Below are 25,992 nucleotides of genomic sequence, written 5' to 3'. Positions count from 1 at the left end.
TGCCAGCTACAGTACTGAAACATGCCCCCACATGATAGAGGGGCTGTGAGCGAATTAGGGAGCTCTTGCTGAAGTTGGTAATTAAGAGTAGATTCAGATTCTGAAATCTGCACAGGAGTAGGCAGATGGCTTGTTCAGCTGCCAGCTGGAATTCAGCCTTCATGAGGCAGTCATTCAAGTTCAGCATCACAGCTTCTTTCTATGGAGTCAGAGCAAAGTCCTCCCATACAAAGATTCTTCTGAATATTTGAGGCCACTTCCACAGCTCTTGCTAAGTGGCTGCATGTTCTGGAAGCAGTAGTGGTGTTCAGATCTAGAACCATTCAAGAGCTTGCTTGACATAAAAGCCAAAACTAAGAAAGATAACTGAATGCATGAAAGAATGCTGTGTACCTACAGTACTCCTGAGAGCTCCTTTGGGTGGTGAGTGTCTTAATTTTTCACCCACCTTTGCATATGGTACTGATGACCAGGTATTTTAATTCATATATAAGTAAAGGCATTCTTGTGTCTTTTAAAAAATGTTAAACCTAAAAAACCCCATATTAATCAAAGTAAGGAGGGTATTATATATTTATAATCCCTCAGAGAAGGCTTTAGTTTGGACAATTCTCAGCAGCAAACTCACCCAGTTGTAAGCAGAATAGTTAATAATAACAACAAAAATGGCATTCTGTTCTTCAGCTGTGTCAACTTACGAGTTCTCAGAATAACAGTGGCATTATCTACTCTTGGTTCTCATAAAAATACAAGAGAATATCTTCTAGCTTGCTACAGTGCCTAGACACAAGTAGCTGAGGTAAGGATGGAATACAAATCTTAACAGCAATTTCTATATTTTCACTGTGCATTTAAACCATACTTTTTAAAAGAAAATCCACTAACCACAGTCACAGGCACTTTTATATCTTATGCAGTATATTGCTGAGAATCAATCTTCAAATGTATTCTCAGTTTTAAATTCAGAACAGTTGTTCCATGAACTCTTATTTTTACAGCAAGATTACAAACAATTATAACATATAATGTGTAATTCTATAGGCACTTTATATGGAGGTAAGTTTGAAAAAGGCTAACAAAGATTGTGTTTCTTTTATGCATGTAAACACAATTTTAATGCACTTTCTCTCACACAAAGTAATGAAATTTTAAGATACGTTCCCAGAACTGAAAGTAAGCCAGCAACCATGTTCGGTTTTCTGCTTGTAAATTGAATCCTCTACTCCATTTATAAGGCACTGGCACAATTTGACATATCTATAGTGCAATAAAATACCTACCAGAGCAGTTGCAACATATAAAATAATAATCACAGTGATGTGCCAGAGGAGACCCCTGGGGGTAGTCTGACATCCTTTATTAAAATGCCATCACCAAACCAAAGGTAGGTGCTCGACCCTGTTTTCGCTATGGATGAATTTCATCCCCTTGGCTTTAAAAGTTAATCTAAATGTGTTTTTTTGTTTTCTTATATTTTGCTGAAATGTTTTCAGCATCACGTGTTTTATAGGAGAACTTGCTTCTCCTTCCCTTTTTTTCAGATTATACAACTCAAAACCAACTGCTGTTGCTGAAAAGGGGGCTCCAGACACATGCAATCAATAATGTATAATTCTGTTTGACACAGAGTTTACTTTCCCAGTGTGCTACTGCCTTAGAGACAGCTTTTCCTTTCTGGCAGGACAGTACATTCTCGAGGTGATGCAGAGAAGGATTTGGGTTTAGCCTGCGACAGGCTCTCCCTGTGCTGGGGATGGAGAGTGCTGCAGCTGCTGCTCTGGTTCAAGATGTAGGAGTCTGATCTTCTGATTTCTCCTTTCCTCCTTGGCTTGTCCAAGAAGCCAAGATAATGGCCAGAGTAAGAACAGGGAACCCCTTTGGATGTAAGTGCATCAGATGGATGGGTTGAGTTTGCTTTTATTTGAAGAGATTATTTCCCTGTCCATGGCTGGGGCATTGCAACTACATGATCTTTAAGGTCCCTTCTGACCAAAACCATTCAATGATTTTATGTAATCTCCTGGAAAGCATGTGTGCTTGCCAGTGGTTGATCCAGCTCCAGTCTGCAGCAGCAGCACTTCTAGGTCATGCTAGAGCAGCCTGTACTTCCAACAGCCTGAGGTTCCTCACTCAGTCCTGCATGAGGATCAAACTGGCAGCTGTCATGAACCCAGAAGTTTAAGAAGAGGACATGTTAAGGGGAGCCTATCAGAAGGCATATGAAAATAACTCATGGATTGTAAACTGCAATAATGTAAAAAAATAAATAAACTCTGCATGACAGAATCAATCATTAAAATACTGATGGAGTATAACTCAGTGGGATCTCAGACCACATGCTACTCCTTCCAGACAAGGATTTTGATCTGCTTCATGGGTTTTTACTTCCATTCTTCCATCCCTCAGTATCTATTTAGACATTTGGGATTTAAACACTGTATTTTCAGGATTCCTCATTTAAGACCATCAAAATACGCCAGACCTCTAGAAATAATCACAGCATTTTCATATTATGAGTTTATAAAATAACAGAGTTGAACTGTTTTTGTCTCATAATATTAGTGTCTTCTGGATGTGTGTGGACAGTATTTTCAAGCTTTTCCCTATCAGCAGGAGGTCTAGAAATTTAATTTAGCGTTAAAAAAAAAGAGACGAAGTTCTCATCTATACTCTGGGACTGGGGGGTTCAGGGAGAAACAAAGGAATCTGATATTTGCATTTAAATTGCTGTATTTAGAAATAATATTTTTCCCCATCTAATATTGTACTGTAATAGCTCTGTCTTGTGCTTCTGTGTTCCAAAATAAAATCTTATTTCTGATTTTCCCTGTTTCTTCTGCAATATAAAGCTGAATGTATTTGTTTGGCATGAATAGCTATGAATGATTTTATGACAGGAAGGGAGGCAAGAAGACTTGAATTCTTGCCGTCCCATTTCCTCCAGCACTGTTCTTTGGACTTCCCTGATTATCAAGAAACTTCTTTATCTTCTCTGAATCTCTCCATACAAACATTCTTTGCCAAGATACCTAAATGGAGTTTTCCAGTGTCCGACTGCTCCTAAGCTGAAAACTCTGCTTACTGTTTCAATAAATCTATGTCTGTACATATATAAAGACACGTATACACAGTCCTCATTTCTACAGCCAGTCAGCTACTACTTGAGATGATCTCTGAAGCAGAAACTCAATTTTTTCTGGCCAACCTAAGATATTAGGCAATGACTAACATTGGCATGTGCTGTGAAAACATAAATCATAGCTATTCCTGCAAACTTTATTCTGATTTTAGGGTATGCCTACATTATTAATCCAGTTTCTAGATATGAAAGCAATCTATTATCAGCATTTCGTATCTTTATTATGAACTTAGAAAATAATGTACCATCTCCTCCCTGTACCAGTGACACCTGTGGTCCAGGAACCACTAGGAGAAGCCTAATGAATTCCTTTTCTGCAAATGATCAAGCTGTCAGATTACAAAAATTATGTATCAGAAAGACCCCATGAACAAACCCCTCAATTTTCTAATAACAGACATAATCTGGTAATAACTCCCTGATAATCTTGGTGCCACATATGAATGAAAAATTAAGAAATTAATTTTACTGCCATTTATAGAGGGCAATAAGCACTCTTCATACACCTCAGCCGGTCAATCAAGAAAGGCAGACAGGCAAAATAGCAGAGACCAGCAGGGAGAAAGAAATAATGAGATGTGTCTAAGATGACTGCTGAATGATGCAATTTTGACTTAAATGGCTAAATATATAAATCCAGAATTACTTCACTTGCTAAATTACCCAAGTATATCTACAACTTGGTAGTCAGCTTACTAAAATATTATTTAGAATTAATCCAGACCCGATTCTTACAGTTATGTTTATGTTTACATTTTACATTGTTACAATTCTCTCTACAGCCTCCAGTCCCATTTTGTTTCAACAGTTATTCCCTAGTCCAAGGAGAGGGAAATAAAACTTTTTCTGCGAAAAGAATGTGAAACAAGTCTGCACAGAACATCAGGTTTTAGCCTGAATTATCAGTGAGATTTGAGCTTCTGGTTTTGGAGGATTATCAGTCAGTTGTACAAGATGGGCTTTTAAGCACCAGTTACTGAGGCCAAATGGAGTGGCAGGTCAGCCAAATATTTCAGAATATGATTTGTATAGAAATGTACTTTTCATATTTACATTTATATTTATATTTATATTTATATTTATATTTATATTTATATTTATATTTATAATTACAATGTAAGACAGCAAAGAGCATTGGAAATATGCAATATCGTCCTTCTACAGAGGTAATGACACTATCCTGGATTCAATGCAATCAGCTATTATAGCTGTTCCAGATTTTATCATGAGCATTAACAGCACATCACTATTCAATCAGATGTATGCTGGAATTTTATTGGATTTTTGCTGTCTTGTTTACTGGCAGAATGAGGTCTCCTGTTCATACAGGAATATGCCAATTGAAAACACATCAACATCACTTTGATTTTAAAATTATTAAATAAACTAACGGTAATTTCTGTCAATTTTTATTTGTGTATGGTTAGTATCAGTATCTTGACATTTAAATGTCTCCATGCAAAAGCTGTTGCTGCCATTACCACAGTCTTGTTACAACACACTTACTGTAAATGTATGGCAGATATTTTCCTAGCCTGCAGACAAAGATCCAGACGTAAGAGCACTGAGAAGGAAGAAGGAAAGAACTGATATATAATCTTTTAATGCATTTTGTTTTCAGAGGAGTGGGTGCTGTTTTATCTGCTCTGTTTCCCCCCTTTTTTCAGTTGCTGGATTTACTATATTTAAAATGCAAAATGTAAAAGCGGATATGGTGCCTTTTTCACCTTCTGGTAAACAGATTAAAAATTCTGCAGATTAAAGATAAATAGGGATTGAAAGTTTAAGAATCAATTAAGTTAGAGTGACATTTATACCCAGTTCAGTTATGGAAAAACAACTGTACTGTGATTATGCAAATCAGCCACTCATAACCAAAATACAGGGATTTACATAATGGAGAAAAAAATTCCTCACAGTTATGCCTCAGTAACTTACTGGGTTCTTGCACTTTAATTGTATGACTCATTGTAATAAAATTGTCCCACTTGCTTTATCCAGAGTGAAATGTATGTTAGGACATTGCCATTCTGAATGATTTGTGTGCTTTTGGTAGCCTACGTTCTCCTGACACAAAATGTGGTGCATGTTCTATTTCAAACAGATACAAATCAAGAATTGAATTAATCTTTTGAATTCTTCTATTGAATTCATCTTTTTTTTTTAAAGTAAGACTTGTCTTGTGCACACATCACAGAAGAAAACACCAGTATAGTTTAAATTTCATTAATTCAAATTGCTTTGTATCTTGTGGTTTTGCAAAGTGAACTTTTAATGGGAATTCTGGTATTTTTAGTTAGCTGATATGTCTAGACTATTTAACTTCTGATGTCTGTGTGTTCTACAAAACCCAGTATTTTAAAAAATGAATCTTCTATTACAAACTACATGGAAGGAACAGTATTTATTCAGCTGGATGTAGTTTGATGTACCTTTATTTTTGTTATCATGTATTCCCTGATTAGAATATTGGCATTTCTTTTCTTTAAATATAAGCATGACTATATCATGATACTATATCATTTCTAAGATAAAACAGAAAGAGAAGACTACATAAATTAGGCCTTACTATGGCTTGGCCTTTTTAGCACTCAAACAAAGTTGATTGAAGGTAAGCTTTTTCACAACACTCTATCCTATTATATATACATCCACTAAATCATGACGGCTTATTTTCCATCTGCAGACATCTTAGGCAGAGGGAACTGAAACATTTAATTATTTATCTCACACAAAAACAACAGAGCACCAAAAAAAAGGTCCTTTCATAGTAAACAATGAGATTTCAAAGTTTTCCCTGTCATGTGGGGATGAACACGAGAACTTAGGAAGCAAAAATGATAAAGCACATGAACTAAAAAAGAGGCTTGTCCCTCATCTGAAAAAAATTAGAGAACTTGCTGGCTATGACATTCCACTGTCATGTGTAAGACTCAAATCAGGTCTTCAGTTTGAATCTACTGGAGGAAAAACCTGGTCCATGGTATTGGGAATGTTCTTAGACTTCCAAGAATCTGTGCTGTCCCAGTGGGGCCTATGCACTATGTTTCTTCTCTCCCACACAGCAAGAAATTCCCAAAAAAGCACTATACAAATAATTTGGTTTGTACTAATTTACATACTGCCCTGTTTTAAGACAGTTTCTAAAAAAAAAATTGCAGCCAGCTGTAAGAAGTAAATCCTGAGAACTTTTCTACCACAATTAATTTTTTTTTTTGTAATAGGCTGAAAACATCATGCTGACAGCTCCCCACTAGTATAAACTAAACAACTCATGAGAAAATGGTTAATCTTCCAACAGGGAAATTAGGTCTCCTCTGCCCTCTTGTCCTCAATATTTTGTAGTCAGTCTAATTAAACTTACTTCTTTTGTGTTTATGTTAGCTTTGAAATTAAAAATACATGCAGATCTGTGTGTAATGTGGTCCATTCTTGTAGGATTTACTATTGAGGAAAATGGGCAAAAGAAAGTTATCTGGAATATAAAATGCTCAAACACGTCAATGGCATTAATTCATATTTACTTTTTCAAAAATGTGTCCACAGAAGTCACTTGCCCCTCTGCAGTAAAATGAACACTCAGCTTTCTTCTTGAAATGGCAACACCCCCCCCCCCCCCCCCAGTATAGCAGAACGTAGCACTAAATAGTTCCAGCATTTGATAGAAATCCTGGGAAGATCCAATCACATCTGCAGCCTCTATAATAAGAGCAGATAATTGGCATGGGATTTGTAAATACCTTAGGTTCATTTCTCCAGGACAACACTGCTGCATGATCTTGGATAAGAGACCAGATTTCTAAGATGGAGGCAATATGTTCTGATGTCACTATCAGCATGAGGTACCATATTTTATAAATTATATGATGTATTTCATAAGATTTGTCTTATGACCTAATGCACTATTCTAATTAAGCATTTTCATTATGTAACAGTAGGGGCTTTTTTCTTTCATGAAGACATAATAGAAGCTTTAGTCAGTTCAACTTGAAAACATTCTCCAGATTGGACTTTCCACTTGTTTTTGTTGTGGTTTTAAAGAAGTATGCAGCAGAGTATTCCAAATTTCTCTCTATCTACAAACCTTTTGCTACAGCTACCAGCTACCAATTACAGAGTTCCTTACACTGGAAGCCATTCATGCCTTTGTGAAGTTAAAATCAAAGTTTAAAAATAAGAGGATATTTACATAAAAGTCTTGTCTACTATTTACATAGCATGGTGAAACAAGAATTACAAGACAAATGCTTCAAATTTTGACTTTTTTCCCCCCAATGGCTTGTCTTTTCATTTTTCCTCTCTTTTTTTTTATTTTTAAATTTTTTTTTCTCTGTTTTTGTATGGTCTGCACGGGACTGCACAGATCACCCCAATAATGGCACACAAACTTCTTACCTCTATAACACCTTAATTCTTGCAAGTGGGAATTTTGAGTGACAGAGCAAAGCTGTTGGCTGTCAATTTTGCAAAAACAGCATCTGCCAGATTGCCAAGATCCATTTAGCGATAAAGAAATCAATTATTATTCTAATTTGTTATTTGACTTTATCAGTCACAGAGAATCTCCTTACACAAAGGACAGCCTTCTAAAAATGAAAATTCTTACATATAGTATGTAAATAAGTTAAAATACTTCCCTGGAAATATTTCACATCTACTTTTTCTTGTAAAGAAGAAGTTATTAAAGATTGAAGGTGTCTCTAACGCTTGCTACTAAAATACACACACAGAGCTTTCACCTTCTTGTCTACAAAAGTGCCAAAATAATCTGCTGGTACCATTTGGTAATATTTCTGTCAAAAAGGAATTTTTCTATATGATATGAAATGCCATTGACAATATTGAATTAGTCCTATATACCAAGCTATGTAGAGTAAAACATGTCAGATTCAAGAACCCCAGTATTATCATAAACAACAGCACAAAGTTAATGCTTGTACTTTTTTTTTTAATGTGAACAAATTGAGACCTCAACTTTGAGTCAGTACTTTCTAGCACCAGTGACCAAAAGAACTCTGCTGACTAGTTCCATTAACTTCACAGAAAAATACATTTATACTTTTACGTTTTTGGCATAGGTACATGAACTTGTGCAAACAGCATTCACTGGCTGATCTACTAGAATAACTAGTGAGAAAAGAACAGCTATCTTCATAATTACAGATGTATTAGCTATTTTCTTGTTAAAACTCAATTTTCACATTTCTTTCTACATTTTCTAATCTCCAAAGATCCAAAGTTTCCTTGTTTTCTCAATATATGTGAGTTCTGGCCAAATTTAGCTTTAAGGTAATATGGCCACACACATTTGTCATAAACATGAAACCTTAAGTATTACTGATAGGAAAAATTTTACTTACTGGTCCCACAGGCACAGTGAAATTCTCTAGTTTCAGTTTTAATGATTCAGCAGTAATTAATCCACAAAAATTACCAAACTAATCTGACATCTCAAGAATAGACATAAATTAAATTTGAGTTGGACTCTATTTTTTTCTGCTTCAGTTAACTTTGAGGAACTTACAGTTCCAGTTTAATCTTGTGATTTTTCCCGCTTCAACTAGAAAACATTTAGTATGCTGTCTAAATAAATGTCAAAGAAGAAAATGTTAAATTAAATCTAGTCTGTGAAAAGAAGGCTCTTCATCAATCAAGTTTTACTTACGTGGAATTTTGTTCAGTTCATTCATGAACTTCTCTTTTAGCTTAGAAAATGCATCTTCTTTTCCTCCCCCTCCTCCTGGACTGGCTGGCTCGGTGACATTACTTGGAGGGGCTGCAGCTACTGTGGTCGCTGGCGGTGCTGCCAGGGCCTCGTGATGACTTTCACTCACCATTTTAACTCCCGGGTAAGCTGTTGGAATAAAAAAAAAAAACACAACACAAAACCTAAAGGTAATATAATTGAAATTTATCTCTCATCAATAAATGAATAAATAGGCAGAATATCACTTGGTTCTCATGCTTAATGGGTAAATATGACTGCATTTGCATATAGTTTCAGGTTCTTCATAAAATATTTATTAGACAAGAGAGGAAAGTATTTTGCAAGGGTTAATTTCAGCCAGAATAGTTTTATTGCTTAGAGCTCTTTTCCAATGGTTTGCATTTTGGAAGCACTAAATTTGAAACCTCAAAATTCCTGTGAGAATCTCATACAGATTTACATTTGCTCTTCAGTTTGAAAGTATAAGCAAAATAGGTAATAAATGCTCTCTATGTGCAAATTTCAATGTATTTGCATAATTATTTTTCTGTGAGAATTACAGAGGTGTAGATCATGGACAGAGTTTCTATATATGAAATAAATGAGGTGATAAGGACATAATAAAAGCACTTTTTGATTTCCTGTCACAGTAAAAACCTATTGTTTCCTATTTAAAGCTGTGTATTAAATAGACATTGATTTGCATGCATTTTTATCTTCACTAAGTGAAGACAATTTTCCTTCCAGGTATTTTGTGTGACACTTGCTACTGACAACATTCTCTTAAATGATTCAGATGAAAATACAACATCTGTAGGGAGTCCAAATGTAGCCATTTTGAAATATCTATGAGGCTGTCACAAGCATAATCCCACATCAGCACATTATTAATTTCATGTTGTTTAATGGGCATTTTGGAAAACCTTTATTTGAGCATACGTTACTGTATTGGGTGTGCATGGCCAGTTGTAAATAGTGGAGTGGCTACTGGCTGGCATCTGTGAGAAGCTTCCAGAAACCTCCCCCATGTCCCACAGAGCCAATTCCAGCCTGCTCCTGGATGGACTCGCAGCTGACCAAGGCCAAGCCCACCAGCAATGGTGGCAGCGCCTCTGGGATAACAGGTCTAAGATGGGAAAATACTGCTGGACAACAGCTACTGGGAAAGAGGAGTGAGAGTATGTGCGAGGACAGCGGGGCTGACACGGCAGTCAGGGCAGAAGGAGGGGCAGGAAGCGCTCCAGGCACTGGAGCAGAGATTCCCCTGCAGCCCGTGGTGCAGCCCATGGTGAGGCAGGATGGGACCCTTCAGTCCGTGGAGGTCCATGGAGGAACAGAGATCCAACTGCAGCCTCTGAGAACCCCACACTGGAACAGGTGGAGGCCTGAAGGGGGCTGTGACCCTCTGGGAAACCTGTGCTGGAGCAGGGCCCTGGCAGGACCTGTGGCCCCGTGGAGAGAGAAGCCCGCAGTGAGCAGGTTTGCCGACAGAACAGGTGACCCCATGGAGGACCCACTCCGGAGCAGTGTGTTCCTGAAGGACTGCACCCTGAGGGAGGGACCATGCTGGAGCAGTGTGTGAAGGGCTACACCCCATGAGGAGGAAGAGAAGTTTGTGAAGGACTGTGTCCTGTTGGAGAGACCCCACAGTGGAGCAGAGAAAGTGTGTGAGGAGTCCTCTCCCTGAGGAGGAGGGAGGGCAGAGAAAATGTGTGACAGACTGGCTGCAACCACCATTTCCCATTCACCTGCACTGCTGAGGAAATCCAGAGTGAAGTTAAGCCCTGGAAGAAGGGAGCAGGGAGAGAAGCTGTCTCAAGATTTGGTTTCATTTCTCAATATCCTACTCGGCTCTGACTGGCAATAAATTAAGCCTTTTTCCCTAATTCAAGTCTGTTTTGACTGTGCCAGCAATGGGTGATGATGGTCTCCCTGTTCTTATCTGGATCTAGGAGCCTTTGGTTGTATTTTCCCTCCACTGTCCAGCTGAGGAGAGGAGGGATAGAGCACTTTGGTGGGAACTTGGCACCCAGCCGGGGTCAGCCTAACACAGTCACATAACAAAGAATTTTGGGCTAGTGGGATGAAGATGAGAAGATAGGAAAGAAATTTCAGGATCACAGGAAGGCTAGCTGAAATGTTTATTCAGGTTTTGAAAACATTATTCTGATTTTCTGTTGCATCATAAGTATCACTGATCTGAATAATTTCAGAAAACAGAGGAGCTTGAAAAATAACAAACATTCATTATTGCACTGAGTGTACAATTGCTCTCAGTCTCAAAAGACATTTGGCCTTTGAGCTTTTCCTGAGAAATTTAAACATCAACATAGGAATAAAACACAGCACATCAAAAGTGAAGGGGCATAAGAGCACCTGACTGCATGCAATATGATGAATCATGACCTTTCTTGTCTTACATGATTGTTATCATGGATGTTGCTAAGAGTGCTCCTACCACTAAATCAAGAGGAGAATTAGCTTTTTGTCCTTCAACTTCAGTTCTATGAGTCCACAGTCATGATGACCTGCAGGCACAGACCTGACTGCAGGCAGAATGAACTTTGAAATCATCCTCACCATTCCTATAATTAAACAGGGGTTTGCACACAAGTGTAATCTGGAATACAAAAGCCATTCTCCAATACTGCTGTATGACATAAAACATTTTAACAAAATGGGGGGTTGGTCTTGCTCAATTTGGGAGTATTTTGTAGCAACTATATCGATGCAGCAGTGAATGAAGTGGTACTCCCTTCATGCCCACCGCTTCTGTCCTTGCCCTCAAGTCCCTAGCCTAATATAAAATCATGTTGATGTTGACACAGAATATGTATACAATACAGCTCCATAAAAATTTCATAAGCATGTGGTCTTAACTATTTCCCTGCAACAACATGGGAGCAGTTTACTATCAAAAGCAGACCAATGTTGATGGAAAGATTCCAGTTAATATTCATAAATTTGGCTCAAGCCCGAGATATCTGTATTTCCCCAACTGCCTCACAAAACAACAAAAAAACCCCAAGTAGTACATAATTTGGGTAGTATGAAAAAACATGCCAGCTATTCCACACTAAGAGACTTTTTCCATATGCTCTGATGAATGCCAAATACTATAAAGCAAAACATGCAGAGTCATAAGCTGTAAACACTCGTGCTGTTTTATGTTATAGCATTTTGTCAATGAATGTCAGTTAAATCAGAAGGAAAGTTGTATATCATAATTAAATCAAAACTAAATTGCTTAATTATAATATATTGCTTAATTATTTCAGGCCTGGCAGTTCACTATTTTATTTAGCAATGGAAGACACAATTTGCAGTGACGACTTTCAGCTAATTAAAAATTAAGGCAAATGTAATTTATTTGCTTCTAGTTCTGGAGCTATATTTTGAAAATATATTCAAAGAACAAATTTGAGGTGTTACACTTTGATTTACTTAAAAGGAGGAAAACCCAACAAAACAGACTATTCCTGTGATCTCCAGGAACAATCCTCAGTAGATTCCTAGTGCAGCTAGAGGTCACTATGTCTAATGAAGCATGCACAAATGGTGTGAGGCTTGCCACAGAACCTTTGACCTTTATGTGCCAATGACGCAGTGCTGATATTTCAAAAAGGTGTGAAGGGGCTGAAAAAGAATCTTGATTCAGAAAAAGCTTTCTGCAAGGAGCACATGCCCACTTGCTTATAACATCTGATGCCTTTTGTAACTGTAATGCTGCAGCTTTCCACAATAATGGTATAAACACCATGGTAGCATTAAGAGACTGCGGAATACAGAATAATTAGATTAAAACCAACCTTATTAGAAAAAGGGGGTTACTTGAATGCTGCAGTGCATCACTGAAGATACAAAGATCTACAAATCACTAGCAGATTATCTGCCGTTTATGAAATGGTAGTTGCAAGCAAAAATTTCTTTTAAGTTAAAAAATGAAATGTCATTCCACTCAATTATGATTTTCAGTTCAATGTTCACTACAGTGTTTATAGTGCTACGTATGAAACATCACATATTTCATGTGCAGCATCGTCATAAATAAGAGTACATTTGTAACTGCAGTAAAAGTACAATTTAACTTACACACTTCTATAAAATGTAGCATAGACTGTATTTCCTGACCATGTTGATTCTTTGGCATACCACTGCCCATTCACTGCCCAGTAGTGCCATATAGTCATTATAAGACATTTAAAATGAAACAATGGACAAACATATGGAATACTTCAAAGTAATGCTTGTCTCTATTTAGAAGTAGGTCTAAGTTGACTGAAAATCCAGTTGAACCCTTGAGAAGACCAGGCATTTAGAGCTTTACTGTTTCCTATGCCAGAATAATTCCAACAAACATGAATTATCAGCTCAAACTTCTACATAGTTTCAACAAAATTTCCTCTAAAAATGAAGCATTTGAGAAATACACAAATACACGCTGGAGATTTGTAAGAAGCAAGAGATTTTGTTATGGAGGTACAAAGTATTGGCTGACCGCCTTAGTATGTGCTGGAATGGATCCTGATGGGGAGAGTCCCCTTGGAAAGCACCTCTTAAGAAAATTGTAAAGCAGCAATGTCTCTGAGGAGGGGAGTAAAAAGGCGTAAAACTTCAGACATGGATGAATACAGAGCATTGAACAGATTCTGGAAATCAGACTTGAAAGAATGTGTTCAAAGGACAACAGTCTGCAAAGATTCCGGCATATGCAAAGTATGATGTGGACAACTTGGGAAGACTAATCTCATGAGAAATTTAACTTTTTTTAAAAAATATACTGAATAGTCAGAAAATTAATGAGAACTCTGTGGGATGTCCACAGTGATTCACAGAAAAGGGGGATTTTTTTGAATGAGCGAAACTCAAGAACAGTGTAGCACCTTCTGGAAAATTATGGGGAGAATTATGAAAGTCTTACAAAAAATATAAAAATAATAAAACACCAAAGGGCAGCAAACTTAACTGGTGTGTTTCTATGTGGTTAAATTACAGTAGGTGCACCATAGCAGCTGCGAAATACATAATCTTATAGGTGTAAAATCAGCAACATTTTTTCTACATGGTGGATTTCAGACAATTTATTTTTGCTCATTTCTCTTATCTGCTGAATCCAAACTGCATGCAGTGAGACAGTAAACAGGTCAGACATCCCATGCTGACCAAATAACTTCCTTCCAATGAGAATTTTTCTACAAAGTCCTTTTACTTTACAGCCCCTCTCTTTTTTTTTCCATACTAAAAATTAAAATTAATGAAACTATTAAAAACATAGAACTATAGTGTTTCTATGGGTAGTTGCTTAAGTTTTCAGAAGTAATTGTCACCATTCTTTCAATGTTTAATGCTGCAACTGTAGTAGAGCTATTGAATATACTGAAGATACAAACTAGGATCTATACTGTTAAATGGCATTTCCTGGAAAGCTTGTCTTTTCAACATACAAAACATGTTCAGCTTAGCAGTTACATCCAATGTAAAGGATGTAATGTAAAAACAAAACTTATTGAAGAAAGAAGAAAAATCACACAGTTGTGTCACTTGATCATTTTTGTTTACAGCACGTGGGCAACTATTAGCTTCCAGTGCTGGTATACCCAGGGTAACTATGCAGTATTGCCAGAGAAAGGTTTGCACCACGTTGAAAATGCACCTCATCCCATTAGAGTGTTTTTGATAAAATTAATTCATCAGAAGATGGGATCATTAGCAGAATGTTTAAAGGTATCTACAATAAAGGATCTCTTCTTAGATTTAAGTATTCTGGGATGTTAACAATACATTTTTTACTCATTCATCTTCCTACTAATGAAATAGGTTATCTTTGTAACTTCAGTAAAGGACAGTTATTTTAAAAGACAAGCTCAGAAAAGAGACTTTCGTGGCCTTTTATAAAGATGGGACTGTAAGTACATTTTCAGAAGAATGGAAGGTCATGGTAAAGATGTATCAAAACAGCCTTTCATGACTACCACAAAGGTTTACAATGCAATCCAGATTTAGTACTGCTTTAGAGAAGGTACATGAAAGGCCAACAGTTCATGGGGGAAAAATAGTTCTGATGAAGAACCTTGGTGCGGGAATTCATGTGTCCTCTCTGTGCTTCTACCAAGGCACAAGAAATGTCCCAGCAACATCCCCATATGTCCCAGAGTGATCCCTGCACCTCTTTCAGTGGAAAAGAGACACTTCTGCTGCTGTTTGTGAAACATAAACTGACACTTTCCAGACACCATCCATACATCAGCTCTTTAACACTCCTTTCCAATGCTTGCTACTAACACCACGCCAATACTTTCACTGGCTGAATGAACTGAATAAACAAGACAAAGCACCTAAATCTTTTCCCCAACACCTATGGCTACTTTACTGCCCAGTTTTAGAAATGCCCATGCCTGCATGTCCTGCCAAAGGAGTATCACTTCTCCTGGAGCAGGCTGGAGGAGCACAGTGTTGCAGACAGAAACAGAACCATGGGCTGGTGAGCCAGGAGTGATAAGGACCCCAATACATGGAGGGGGAGACATCTGAGCCCAAGTTTAAGAAAGTGTGGGGGAAGAACAGCAGTCACATACCACATCAGGCAGAAGTGCTGCAACCTCAAAGCACCAAAGACAAACAGAGCTTGGCAGAGATGTTTTTTGACACTTAGGAAAAAACTTCTAGTTTTGAGGGCCAGCAAGGCTGACCATTGTCTGCAGCACATTCCTGGACCAGGCAACATATCTTTCCACTATTAGACATGAGCCCCAGATCAGTCTCCAGAATTTACTTAAAATAGGAACAAATATTTTTAGAAAAACATCTGAAAGATAGTAACTTGATGGCCAAATATATATTAATTCTCATGAGAAAGTGAAATGTTCTCAGATTTCCAGTCTAACATTCACACTGAAAACCTATTATTTGAGTATGAGTTATATCAAAATAATAGCCAGTTCTCTGTGTACTCTTCTTAGCCTGATTGACTTTTCTAGTATATCTGATAAATCTAGAAAATATGAAGAATAAGCATAGAATAGTTTGCAGTTCTCCATTACAATAAAAACATTTTATTTAACTGAAATCATTATACTGGAGCAACTCATGTCTAAGCATGTTTCAAAGCTAACCATATATTGTCACAGAAACAATTTGTCCAGGGACAACAAATCACCGGTGAACTTTTGGGAGGGATATGGACACTGTGAACACTGGAGAAAGATAAATTCTTCAGTCCACAGCACAAATTTCAGGCTTCTTTTTCAGCTCCCTGCTCACCCATCTATTAAATGTGGCAGAAGTATAAGGCTGTGAAATATCTTACACTAAAGTCTGTGGAAGAGAATCTTTGTCTCGAATGTTCAGGAAGGACCAGAGTCTGATACATAATCTATGAAGAGCTAATCTCTGTATTTTGCAGTACCAAACTATGCAAGATGGTATTCTCAGACTCACTCCTTAAGCTGTTGATAAGACCACAATTAACTTAACAGAGAACAGTGAAGTTGACACTATTTTCTTTCTAGCTAAAAGCCGTAATTTTTTGACTGCACTTCAAACTTCTGTTCCCGCAATGCAGAAGAGCACACGGGAGCCAGAGAATTCACACCAGTTACAGAGAAACATCTCTGTTTAGGTCACAATGCAGAGTAAGTCCAGAGTGGTGGGTCACTTACATAAATGCCTGACCATGTTCTGAAACTTTTATTATTCCCCAAGTATATGATATTTTTTAGTCATGCATTCCCTTTGATATTTAGAGGTAATGGGGATAGAGACAGTGTCTCTGGATGTTGATGTTATTGTCATGTTTCAGCAGGGAGGTTACCTGTCAAAGTTTCACAATATGTATAATTTAAACCCTCTGTCTACTACAACAATTGCTGCTTTAAAATGTCTGAGCTCCTTGATACTAGCTAGTTATTAATAGAAATAAGGGAAAGAAAGAAAGAAACTACAGTAATTTCCTCCCACATGATCATTCTGTCATCTTTCACACTTGCATCTCATTTCCTGAAGCTGCAATCTGTGCTTCTACTCCCCTGGTATTTACTTCCAGACTTCCTTTATACAGCAGCGTAAGACAAAAGAATTTATATAAAAATTAGTGTTCAACTGAATTTAAGCATGACATTCTAATGTAGTCCACAGAGTGTTCCTGCTGTTCCAAAATCATTTTAGAGTAATCTTATAAATAATGAAGCCCTTTATATCAATAATTTTTCTGTTGTGTACATTGCATAAAATCAATTTGTACTCCCATATGTGGCTCTTGTCCGGTCAATGGCTCTAATAAAGCCTATAAACTAGTGAAGTGCCATAGGGTTTAACTATGACATAGCAAAACTCCTAAGGAACCACATAACAGAAATTGTAAAATAATACAGAGAAATGTTATTAATATTCTTGCTTTGGCACAGCCTTGAATTCACTATTTCTCCTTTGAATGTTCTCTTATTAGTATTTCTTATACGTCCCAATTTCTGCAGTCAGTAACCATGGGGCTAGCAAAATTAATTAGGTACATGCACTAAGGAACCAAACACAGGGAACTGAGATGTGCAGTTCAGGGTTACATATCACATTAGTTCAGTCTTGGACTTAGGTTGTGAAGTAATTGGCACCTCAGAATATGATTCTGACAACCAACTATATAAAAATGGCACCTTCTTCCTGAAAAGAATCTGCTCTCTCCGTATATTCAGTCATATATGCTGAATTTAATGAGCACCACATTTAACTTCATCATCAAGTGTTTTTTCACCAATACATCTGCAGTATTATAAAGCTAAGAAAGCAAGGAGAATGCAGTAAGATTGTATTCCTCGTCTGCATCATGAGTGCAATTACAAACTGAACCAAAGGTTCAAAGACCTTTGAGAACTTACTACAGAACACACAGTAAGCTCATGAAATCTGGGCTACATCCCTTGGGGCTACATCCCTTGGCAGTAGGTGGGAAAAGGCAACAGCTCAGCTAGTTTTTCAGATCCTATGACAAAATTATGTTTATGGCATTTAGAAAAATGTAAATAGTTGGTATATGGCAATAAAGCTTTAGATGCATCACCCAAGTGTACTAATGGGAAAATATCACATGAGTGAATTTTGTAGATCAAACTTCACAAATTCTGTATGATCAAGATTCAGACTTTTCAGGTACATTCATTCTAGTTTTAAACAATCTCAGTAGGTCATCACACAGGTCACAGTCAGACATATGTATAGTACCCATGTGTGCACAAATACATCTTTCTCAATATATATCATAAGTATATTCCTCCCAGGTGTGCAATAATTATATGCTACTATTACTGCAGGAAAGCAAACAACAGCAGTTTGAGTCCAAGACTTCTCTTGTGAACAGATGGGGGGGCTGTAGGGAAATACACAATCTTCATAAGTTGTGTTGCTGTCAAAAAGATTTTTTAGGGTTTTCTTCCTCCACATCATAGCAGTACTGAAATCAGGAACAAGGCTGCAAAACCGTGAACAGAAGCTGACTGATTGTGACAGGTTCTGTTAATTGCAGCTACATAAAAATTACTGTTTCTTGAATGTCACCAGTGCAGGAAAGAACGACATGGAGACACAGGAAGCATCTGCACTTAGATTTGGGGTTTAAGTTAAAATATTCTCTAAAAAAAGTTATTTGATATTTATGGTAAATTATTATACATAGATTTTTTAAAGACAATCTTATCAGCCCATTGAAGTAAAGTGGTGAAAATTGAAACTAATTGTCCCATAATGACTGATACTTTTTCCTCCTGTTGAGAATGATACACCATCATCCAACAGCCTTCTCCACACAGCAGGAGGGAAAATTACCAATCAATTACATGACATTTAATTTCCAACTTGAAACATTTTTCTTTTGAAAGAAAGAAAGCAAAAAAATCCTAATTTGAGATTAATAACCATGCATTCCCTACAGTGTTTTGGAAAGACATCTTTAGAAAAGATGCCCTTATGCATATCTGAAACTTTTTAAATAACTGATAACATTAAAATGAGGCAATTGATAAAGTAGTATAAGCACATATTTCTGCTGTTAGTACAACTATTACTTGTTCTGCAATTATTTCTTCAGATGATCAGTTTAGCAAGGATACGACCAAAAAACGTTGTATCCAGCTCACACATGAGCAGTACTAGAGAACACAACTCCAGAATAAAGATAAGGAAGTAACAAAATGAAATAAACAAGAAAACTACTTCTTTTTGTTGTTGAAATAAAGTTAAGGATAAATGGTAATTTAGGGATTTTCATAGGCTTAAAACTTTTAGCATTTTTTTTTTGCACCTGGAAATGCTTAGTGTGGTCATATTCCCTTGTCTCCTGTAGACCAGAGAAAGCTTGTATGATAAAGCTTTGAATTCCCTTGGGCAGATGACAGACTAAGCATAAGGTTAGCCACTCAATGAGTGAGTTCCCATCACCTGAGTTTTGGAACACCTAGTGTTGCTACCTCCAAGGGAAGAGTCATCACTGTCCAGCTTTTGCAAAAAAGGACTTGCATCCTGTCTTCAAGCGTCACCTCTAAGAAGGTGCTGGAGACAGTTCAGAGGAGAAGCAAGATTTATGAGTCACTTCTGTTTTTAGCACACCCTGCTGACTAGACAGCTTCTCACTCAGCATGCTGGCTGCTGAGCAACCCATTTTGAGGTACTCACATCTTCCGGATATCGTACAGGAAGCCTACTCTGAGGCTGTGACACAGTTCAAGGATGGAAGGAGCATGAGTATTTATAAGCACAGCATCAGGAATTCTCTAATCTAACCAACGACCTCAATTTGCTCTCCTTTCATAAATAGGATGACAAAAGCAGTCTGGTGTCTCTGCCTGACGGTATGGCGCTTCTGCATCAAGAATATTCCTCACTCCCATCTGGAGGTTCGGCACTGGTTTGAAAGAAACTTGGTGGACTGAGGCCAACTGAGATGCTTGGGCTGAATTCTGAAAGCAGCCCTTCTGCATGCCTCTTCCAGGATGGCAGATCCCAGAGCATCATGCTCTTTTAGACTGAGGGATGGATCTACCCCCGATCTGGACAACAGTCTGCAGCAGCATTCTGACTGAGGCAGTGATTGATAGATCATTCTGCCTCATTAGCCACTTACTGCTGCAGGAGGGCAACTAAGGTTATTGCTATTGCCAAAACAACCGGAGGGAGCTAGAAATCCTACTTAATAGGCGAGGCTGATTTATTGCTATTGTTGGCTTTCCCAATTTTGTTCTGGACACTTCTTTCTTCTGACCCAGGAGAGTGCTCTTTGTTTTAAACCACTGATTCAGTACATGTTCAGGGGAAAGTGTTGTTCATCAAAAGCCTTTAAGTAGGATAATTCAGTTTATCAAGTTTGTGGATGGAAACTTGAGCAAATTTTACTTAACCTATGGGTAATTACACTTGGAACACTCTGAACAGCTCACTGGTTACAGGATGGTCACAGGAATGTTATTTTTAACGCAGCCCAGTAGATACTGCTACTGCAGTTAAGTCTGTAATAGCTAAACACCTCGGAGCATGTTGTCACACATCCTAAGTTTTCCTGTAGATTTAGCTGATTGAGTTAATTGTCCAACTGAGACATCAGAAGAAGGGCTGAGTGTACACTAAGTGCTCTATACAGTTAACATTCACAGAGAAAGAAACAAGTTTTGAATAAGCAAATTAACATGAGTGAACCTAAGAGTTCCACTTTGTATAGACATCTTATTGATATAATTTAAAAAACAATCTGTTATGTTTCAGTTCTTATTTTCTTGATGTTCATGTTGTTTTATTGAATGCTTCAACTTCTGTGACAAAGCTTTTTTTTTTTTTTTTTTTTTTTTTCCTTTTTTTCTCCCCTATTTTGTTTACTGTAAACCTCTATATTCAGATACGGAATTATAATCATTTAGTGGTCAACACCCCTAATCTAGAACCAGGATCCATTTAAAACAGAAAACAAAAACCTTACTGATCATGTTTAGAATAAAGACAGTTATGTTTTCAGTTCCCTTCTTTTTTTTTTTTTTTTTTTTTTTAGATCACTATAGCTACTGTAAATCTATGCATCTTTATCCAACTTTTAGCTGAAATATGTGACTTTTGGTATTATGTGATCTGTGGCCTCTTGAGTGTGACAGAGGAGACTTGAAGCTGGGGAGAATTTCAGCACTAAGGGTACACTTCGTCTAAGATCATGTGCTACCGACTATTTGGCTGGTGAGCTTGGCCTACAAGGAGGATGATACACAGAAAGAGGTTCATGCTGTCTACTGCTCAAGAGGAGTGGCCAGGATAAACAAGTGATAATTTTAACTTCATTTAGATCTTCTGGTAGCTGCTTTGGTTGGGTTTTTTTCTGCCCTCTGCAATCTCCAAATTGAAGTGAATTGCCCTGGAAAAGGATGACGGTACTGAGCCAAACAGAAGGAGAATGTTAGAGAGGCCAGCAGGAGCTTTAAGCTCCTTTCAGTACATGTGTTTCTGCTTTGTGACATGGGCATTTTGTCTTCATGAAAGCAGGTAAACACAGGACTGGACTCAAATGATAATGTCAGCACTACTTGCAAGAGCCTGGTTCTCTATAATGAATGCAGAACTAATTATTAAAGAAAACCTTGGCTTCCTCTGAAAAACTTGCAGCTAAGAGCTTTCCAGAGATTATACCTACATTATAAAAAATAAGAACGAAATAATTCAACATGATTGATGAAATTGTTTGCTTTATCTTTAGAAGAAAGTAATAAATAAGTCAGCATTTCAAAGTTCTGTGAAGAGAAAAGCTATTTGAGAGAAAGCACACGGATGCATTGTTCTGTAGCAGGGGCATTTGATGAGCTCCAAAAGTCTCTTTGGAAGAGAAAAGATGTATTATAGTGTGTGAAAAGAAGAAATCTTCAGTAACAGGCCGTTATCTAGTTGCTGAGGGCTGGTTCTCAATGAAAATAGAGCAGAATAGAATGGATAGTTTAAGCACTGTGAGGTAAAAGCAGAAAATTGGACTTAGAGCACAAAGGACATTCACAATGGAATGCAAGTGGATGCGGTAAAGTGTTAAGAATGCAACAAGAAGAAGATTATCATAAATATGAAGAGACAAAAGTCAGAGTTTTGCCTTCACGTCAATAAAGCCCTTGGAGAAAAAAAAGGGAATTAGCCCTGCTGGAATGTACATTAGCAAAGAGAAAAGAAAGATGAAAAGCAGAATACCACTTCAAGGTCATTTTAAACTAAGCAGCAACTACTAAATCTCTAATTACAAGACTGCAATTCTTGTTTATTAGCAATTGCTAGCAAAAAATGAGATAAACCCCCCCCCCTTAGTTCAACATAGTTTTGAAGTTCATTCTGTTCATATTTTTGCTGCCACAAAGCAAATAGAGTAGTTGAATATTATTTAAACCTCGAAAACAAAGACAAGTTTGTAAATGGAAAAGTGTATTATCTAATTCTTTTACCACACATTAAATAGTGTATTTTTCTTGTCGTCTGCCCTTTTCAAAAAAACTAACAGCTTTAACTTCACAGAACACCTAAATAAACAAAAGTCATAAACCGAATACCTAAATAAACGAAAGTATCTCCTCAGAACTTAGGAACAAGTACAGCTTCCATGCTGTACACACATGCAGTCCACATTTCATTGAAGAATTTAACAAGGCTGGAGGTCAGTTGAGAAGTTCCCACCAAAAGCCCCTTCCTACTAAGATTGGAGCTAATGCAGCAACTGTCTCAGCCATTATCAGCTGCCACAGTAGGAGAGAGAAGCAGCATTTATGGCAAGGAGTGATATTTGTTTTTAATCCACAGGCATAAGCCGTATCTGGAATTTTCATCACCTTTCCAACCATTTGAAAACACTAATTGTTATCTCTGTTAAATGCCTTCTCTTTCTAAACCAATACTCTCCAAATGAAAACTGTAGTCACAGCTGCAAAGGAAATCTACTGCCAAAATACACCACAGGGAGAGAAGAAAATATAGTGGCAGGTGGCTCTCTCCCAAGTGGAGAGTGCCATCTCCCTGAAACACTGTTGGCTCTTGTAGAAGAAATGCTAAAGAGCAAAGAACTGCAGTATCAGCCAGGCATTGTCTGTCAGTGGATGCTATTAATGGGAACAAACTGAAGGCTGTGCTTTTAGTAAAAAAAGATGGAAAGGCTCAGGAGGGCTGAAGCACTGGATGCCTTTGCCTGCACCCAAAGTGAAAGTAGTGAAAATTTTGTAGACACTTTTTTAGTTAGGTTGGAACTCAGTAGTATTTGCTTCCCTCATACATTTCTTACTCTTTCTGTTTGCAGATTCCTGACTAAAGCCCTGTATTTGCTTCAGTAGATGTTTGCCTATCCCACATTCCAGTCCCATGAGTTTATCATCAGCAGGGGACAGTTTAAGGAATCAAGCTCAGGGAGGTGTTGTAGCCCCTTAGTGGAGCTCCACCAAGCAAACTGTGATGGCACAACACTTCCACGTTGCCTGTGACATGGGAACAGCTCGACACAGCAGCTTTTTTTCCTGATAGAGAGGACTCAATTAAAAGGGGAGATCTACAAGGTGAGACAGTGCAGCTGAGAACTGCCCTACAGCACAAAGTCCTCTGGTCAGAGCTCACTTCAGAGGGAACTTACCTACAGCTGTGCCAAGAGAACACTGAAGTTATCATCTGAAACTCTCAAAAGACACTACTGAAGCCTTTATATTTCTACCTTTATATCTAGCATAACAAGAACCTGTAGTTATATGCTCATTATATATTTTACTGGGTCCTTTGCAATGCTCAAATCAAGAACGTTTAGATTTAAAGTACAGCCACTTTCCAGTTCATTTTAGTATTAGCAGTAGAAGATTCTGAATCTAGTCTTTCCCTTCTTACAAAACCACTTGTAAGACAGCAGGGAAAAAAATGGATACCAGTCTTAAGTATCTATATTCTACTTACAAAAGGCAACTACTGCCTAGCATTTACAGCAGGGATTACAAACATGACAGTTAGGTACCTTTATTTCTTCTCTATGTAATTATTTCTAGCAGGCAAATTTGAACTTGTTGTTGTTGTTGTTGTTGTTGTTGTTGTTGTTGTTGTTGTTGTCAAAGCCTACTCACACTCTGTGACAAACCATCCTGGAACAAAATGGACAAGTGACACCTGCTGTGAAATGAGAATCTGATCAATCATAAAGGTTGCGAATTAGGTTGAAATATACTGACTAGCTTAAAGGGTTTTTAGGGCTGCCTTTATACCTTTAGGTGCAGCCTCAGTGACATGTTTTAACAGGTCTTCAGTCTGGTTACCAGTACTAGCACACTGTGGTGCATTGAAGGAGCATCTACATGCAGGAGAGGTTAGACACGTACACTCACTGTTTATCACCTGATATCCCAGCACAACCTGCTTTAACATTTGCGTTTTTTTCTTCTACTTATTTGGTGGTTTTAGCCTCTTCCCCTTCCTCATGGCAGTTTTTTCACTCTCCTCTTCTTCATCCTGGTGTGTGACTCATGCACTAAGAATCACATTTCCCTGCTTCATTAACCAACTTTATTCTTTCTCTTTAGATCCCTTCTATAGAAATTTTTCTGTTCTCTATATTCTCCCCTTCTATCTGTATCTCTATCCCTGCAGTTACCGTGCAATCTTAATAGATTTAGCTATTCATGCCTTTGAAAAATCCCCTCCTACACCTTCATAATTCTCCTGCTATGCAGCAAAACTCTTTTCTTACTTTTAACTCCCCTTCCTCTCATCACCTCTCCCTTCCTGCCTCTGTTCTATTTATTCAGTTTCGCTTATCTAACTGAGGCCATAGTTATGTCAGCAGATCTCTGCAGAGCAGACATGTCAGCAGAACTTCTAAGCTATGTCGTTATTCTGATAGAAACAGTTTTTGTCAGCCGGTATTACCCATTTTCAGAAGATGGTGTAACTGCACCAGCAAATGTGCCTCCTCTTCAGCACTTGTTCTTCCTACACTTGTGGTGCTAATGGGTCAGCAGTTACAGAACAGTCAGGCTGCTCAGCCACACTCCACTCGTCAGACAGTCGTTGATGCAGAGACTTTACTTTTAGAACAACAACAAAGCAACGAAGAATGGTATTTCTGGTGCAGGGAGAATACCTGCTTGAATGAATGCGCAGATCCTGATACACTCTGTGTCTATCTAAATGGGCAAAGGAAGGGGCTCACTTTGCAGAGTACAACATCAACTGCTCAACACTTCAGCAGAAGCAAATAAATACATTAATTTAGCATAGCTGGAGTGAACAATAACCAATTATTCTCAGGTCTCTTTTCAGAAGTCACAACCGCTTAGGAGTGATGGAAATTTTAATTTTAAATGGCTCTCATTAGAACACAAGACTGTAAAAAGATTTGTATAAGAAAAGACATTACAATAGCATAGAAGACAATGGACTGTTTTTAGCAAGGCTGTTCATCTAATTGTGTTTTGCAGCCTAATGATGCTGTACAAAACTTAATTGACTATACTTTGAGCCCACCACTTCTAATGGAAACTAGTACTGAAAAGGTAAAAGGAAACTGGATTTTGAGAAAGGGGATCAGGGATGATTTTTAACTTCTGTTAATACAGATCACTGTAAACTCTTTCAGGTTTATATTCCAAAAAGTTTCTTAGATTATGTACTAGGAATACACAAGAACCTCTCTATCCTGGGACATGAGAGAGAGTCAAAGAATTATGTGTAAACAGAATGTACTGGACGTGTCCTTTGGGAAGAGAATTGTAATGCGACCTGAACGGTCTTCTCCCACTCTGTTTGAAGCCATTTTCACAACCCTTATTCTCATTCTCAAAGTCTCATTCCCTTGTCCACTTATAAAGCTATCAGCAGTAAAGGACTGGAAGTAACTTCCCAAGACAGATTACTACACAACAAGCTGGTTAAGGATTTCTTGCATGCCCGTGTGAAGCATTTGATTCTAAATACTGCCAGCCAATGTATACTACATTGGATGGGTACTAACCTGTATTATACTAGATGGAATATAGATTTAATCTAGAATAGTAAATCTCTATAATTCTGTATAAACAGCACATGGCCATATTCCAGGATCTACTACATTTCCATTGCATTCTTTATACACAAACCATGAATCACGGTTAGGCCCTGTAAACACGGGAACGTAATAGTCATCCAACTCATC

The 25,992-nt window shown here is 37.7% G+C and overlaps 1 protein-coding gene across 3 annotated transcripts in view; it reads right to left on the bottom strand.

The window, feature by feature from the left end:
• Positions 1 to 25,992, bottom strand: part of SYT1 (synaptotagmin 1) — a 338,139-nt gene that overhangs the window by 116,785 nt on the left and 195,362 nt on the right. For all 3 annotated transcript variants that reach the window (XM_066183296.1, XM_066183295.1, XM_066183298.1), the window contains one exon: positions 8,805 to 8,993. In XM_066183296.1, coding sequence (XP_066039393.1) covers positions 8,805 to 8,976 — 172 coding nt within the window. In that variant the 5' untranslated portion in view covers positions 8,977 to 8,993. The remainder of the gene's footprint in view (positions 1 to 8,804; positions 8,994 to 25,992) is intronic.

This window comes from Chamaea fasciata, unplaced genomic scaffold (assembly GCF_029207755.1).
Source record: "Chamaea fasciata isolate MVZ Bird 193981 ecotype frontalis unplaced genomic scaffold, bChaFas1.0.hap1 SCAF_5, whole genome shotgun sequence".
Taxonomy (NCBI): domain Eukaryota; kingdom Metazoa; phylum Chordata; class Aves; order Passeriformes; family Sylviidae; genus Chamaea; species Chamaea fasciata.
The sequence above is the reverse complement of the archived record's forward strand: the minus strand, read 5'-3'. Positions and strand labels throughout refer to the sequence as shown.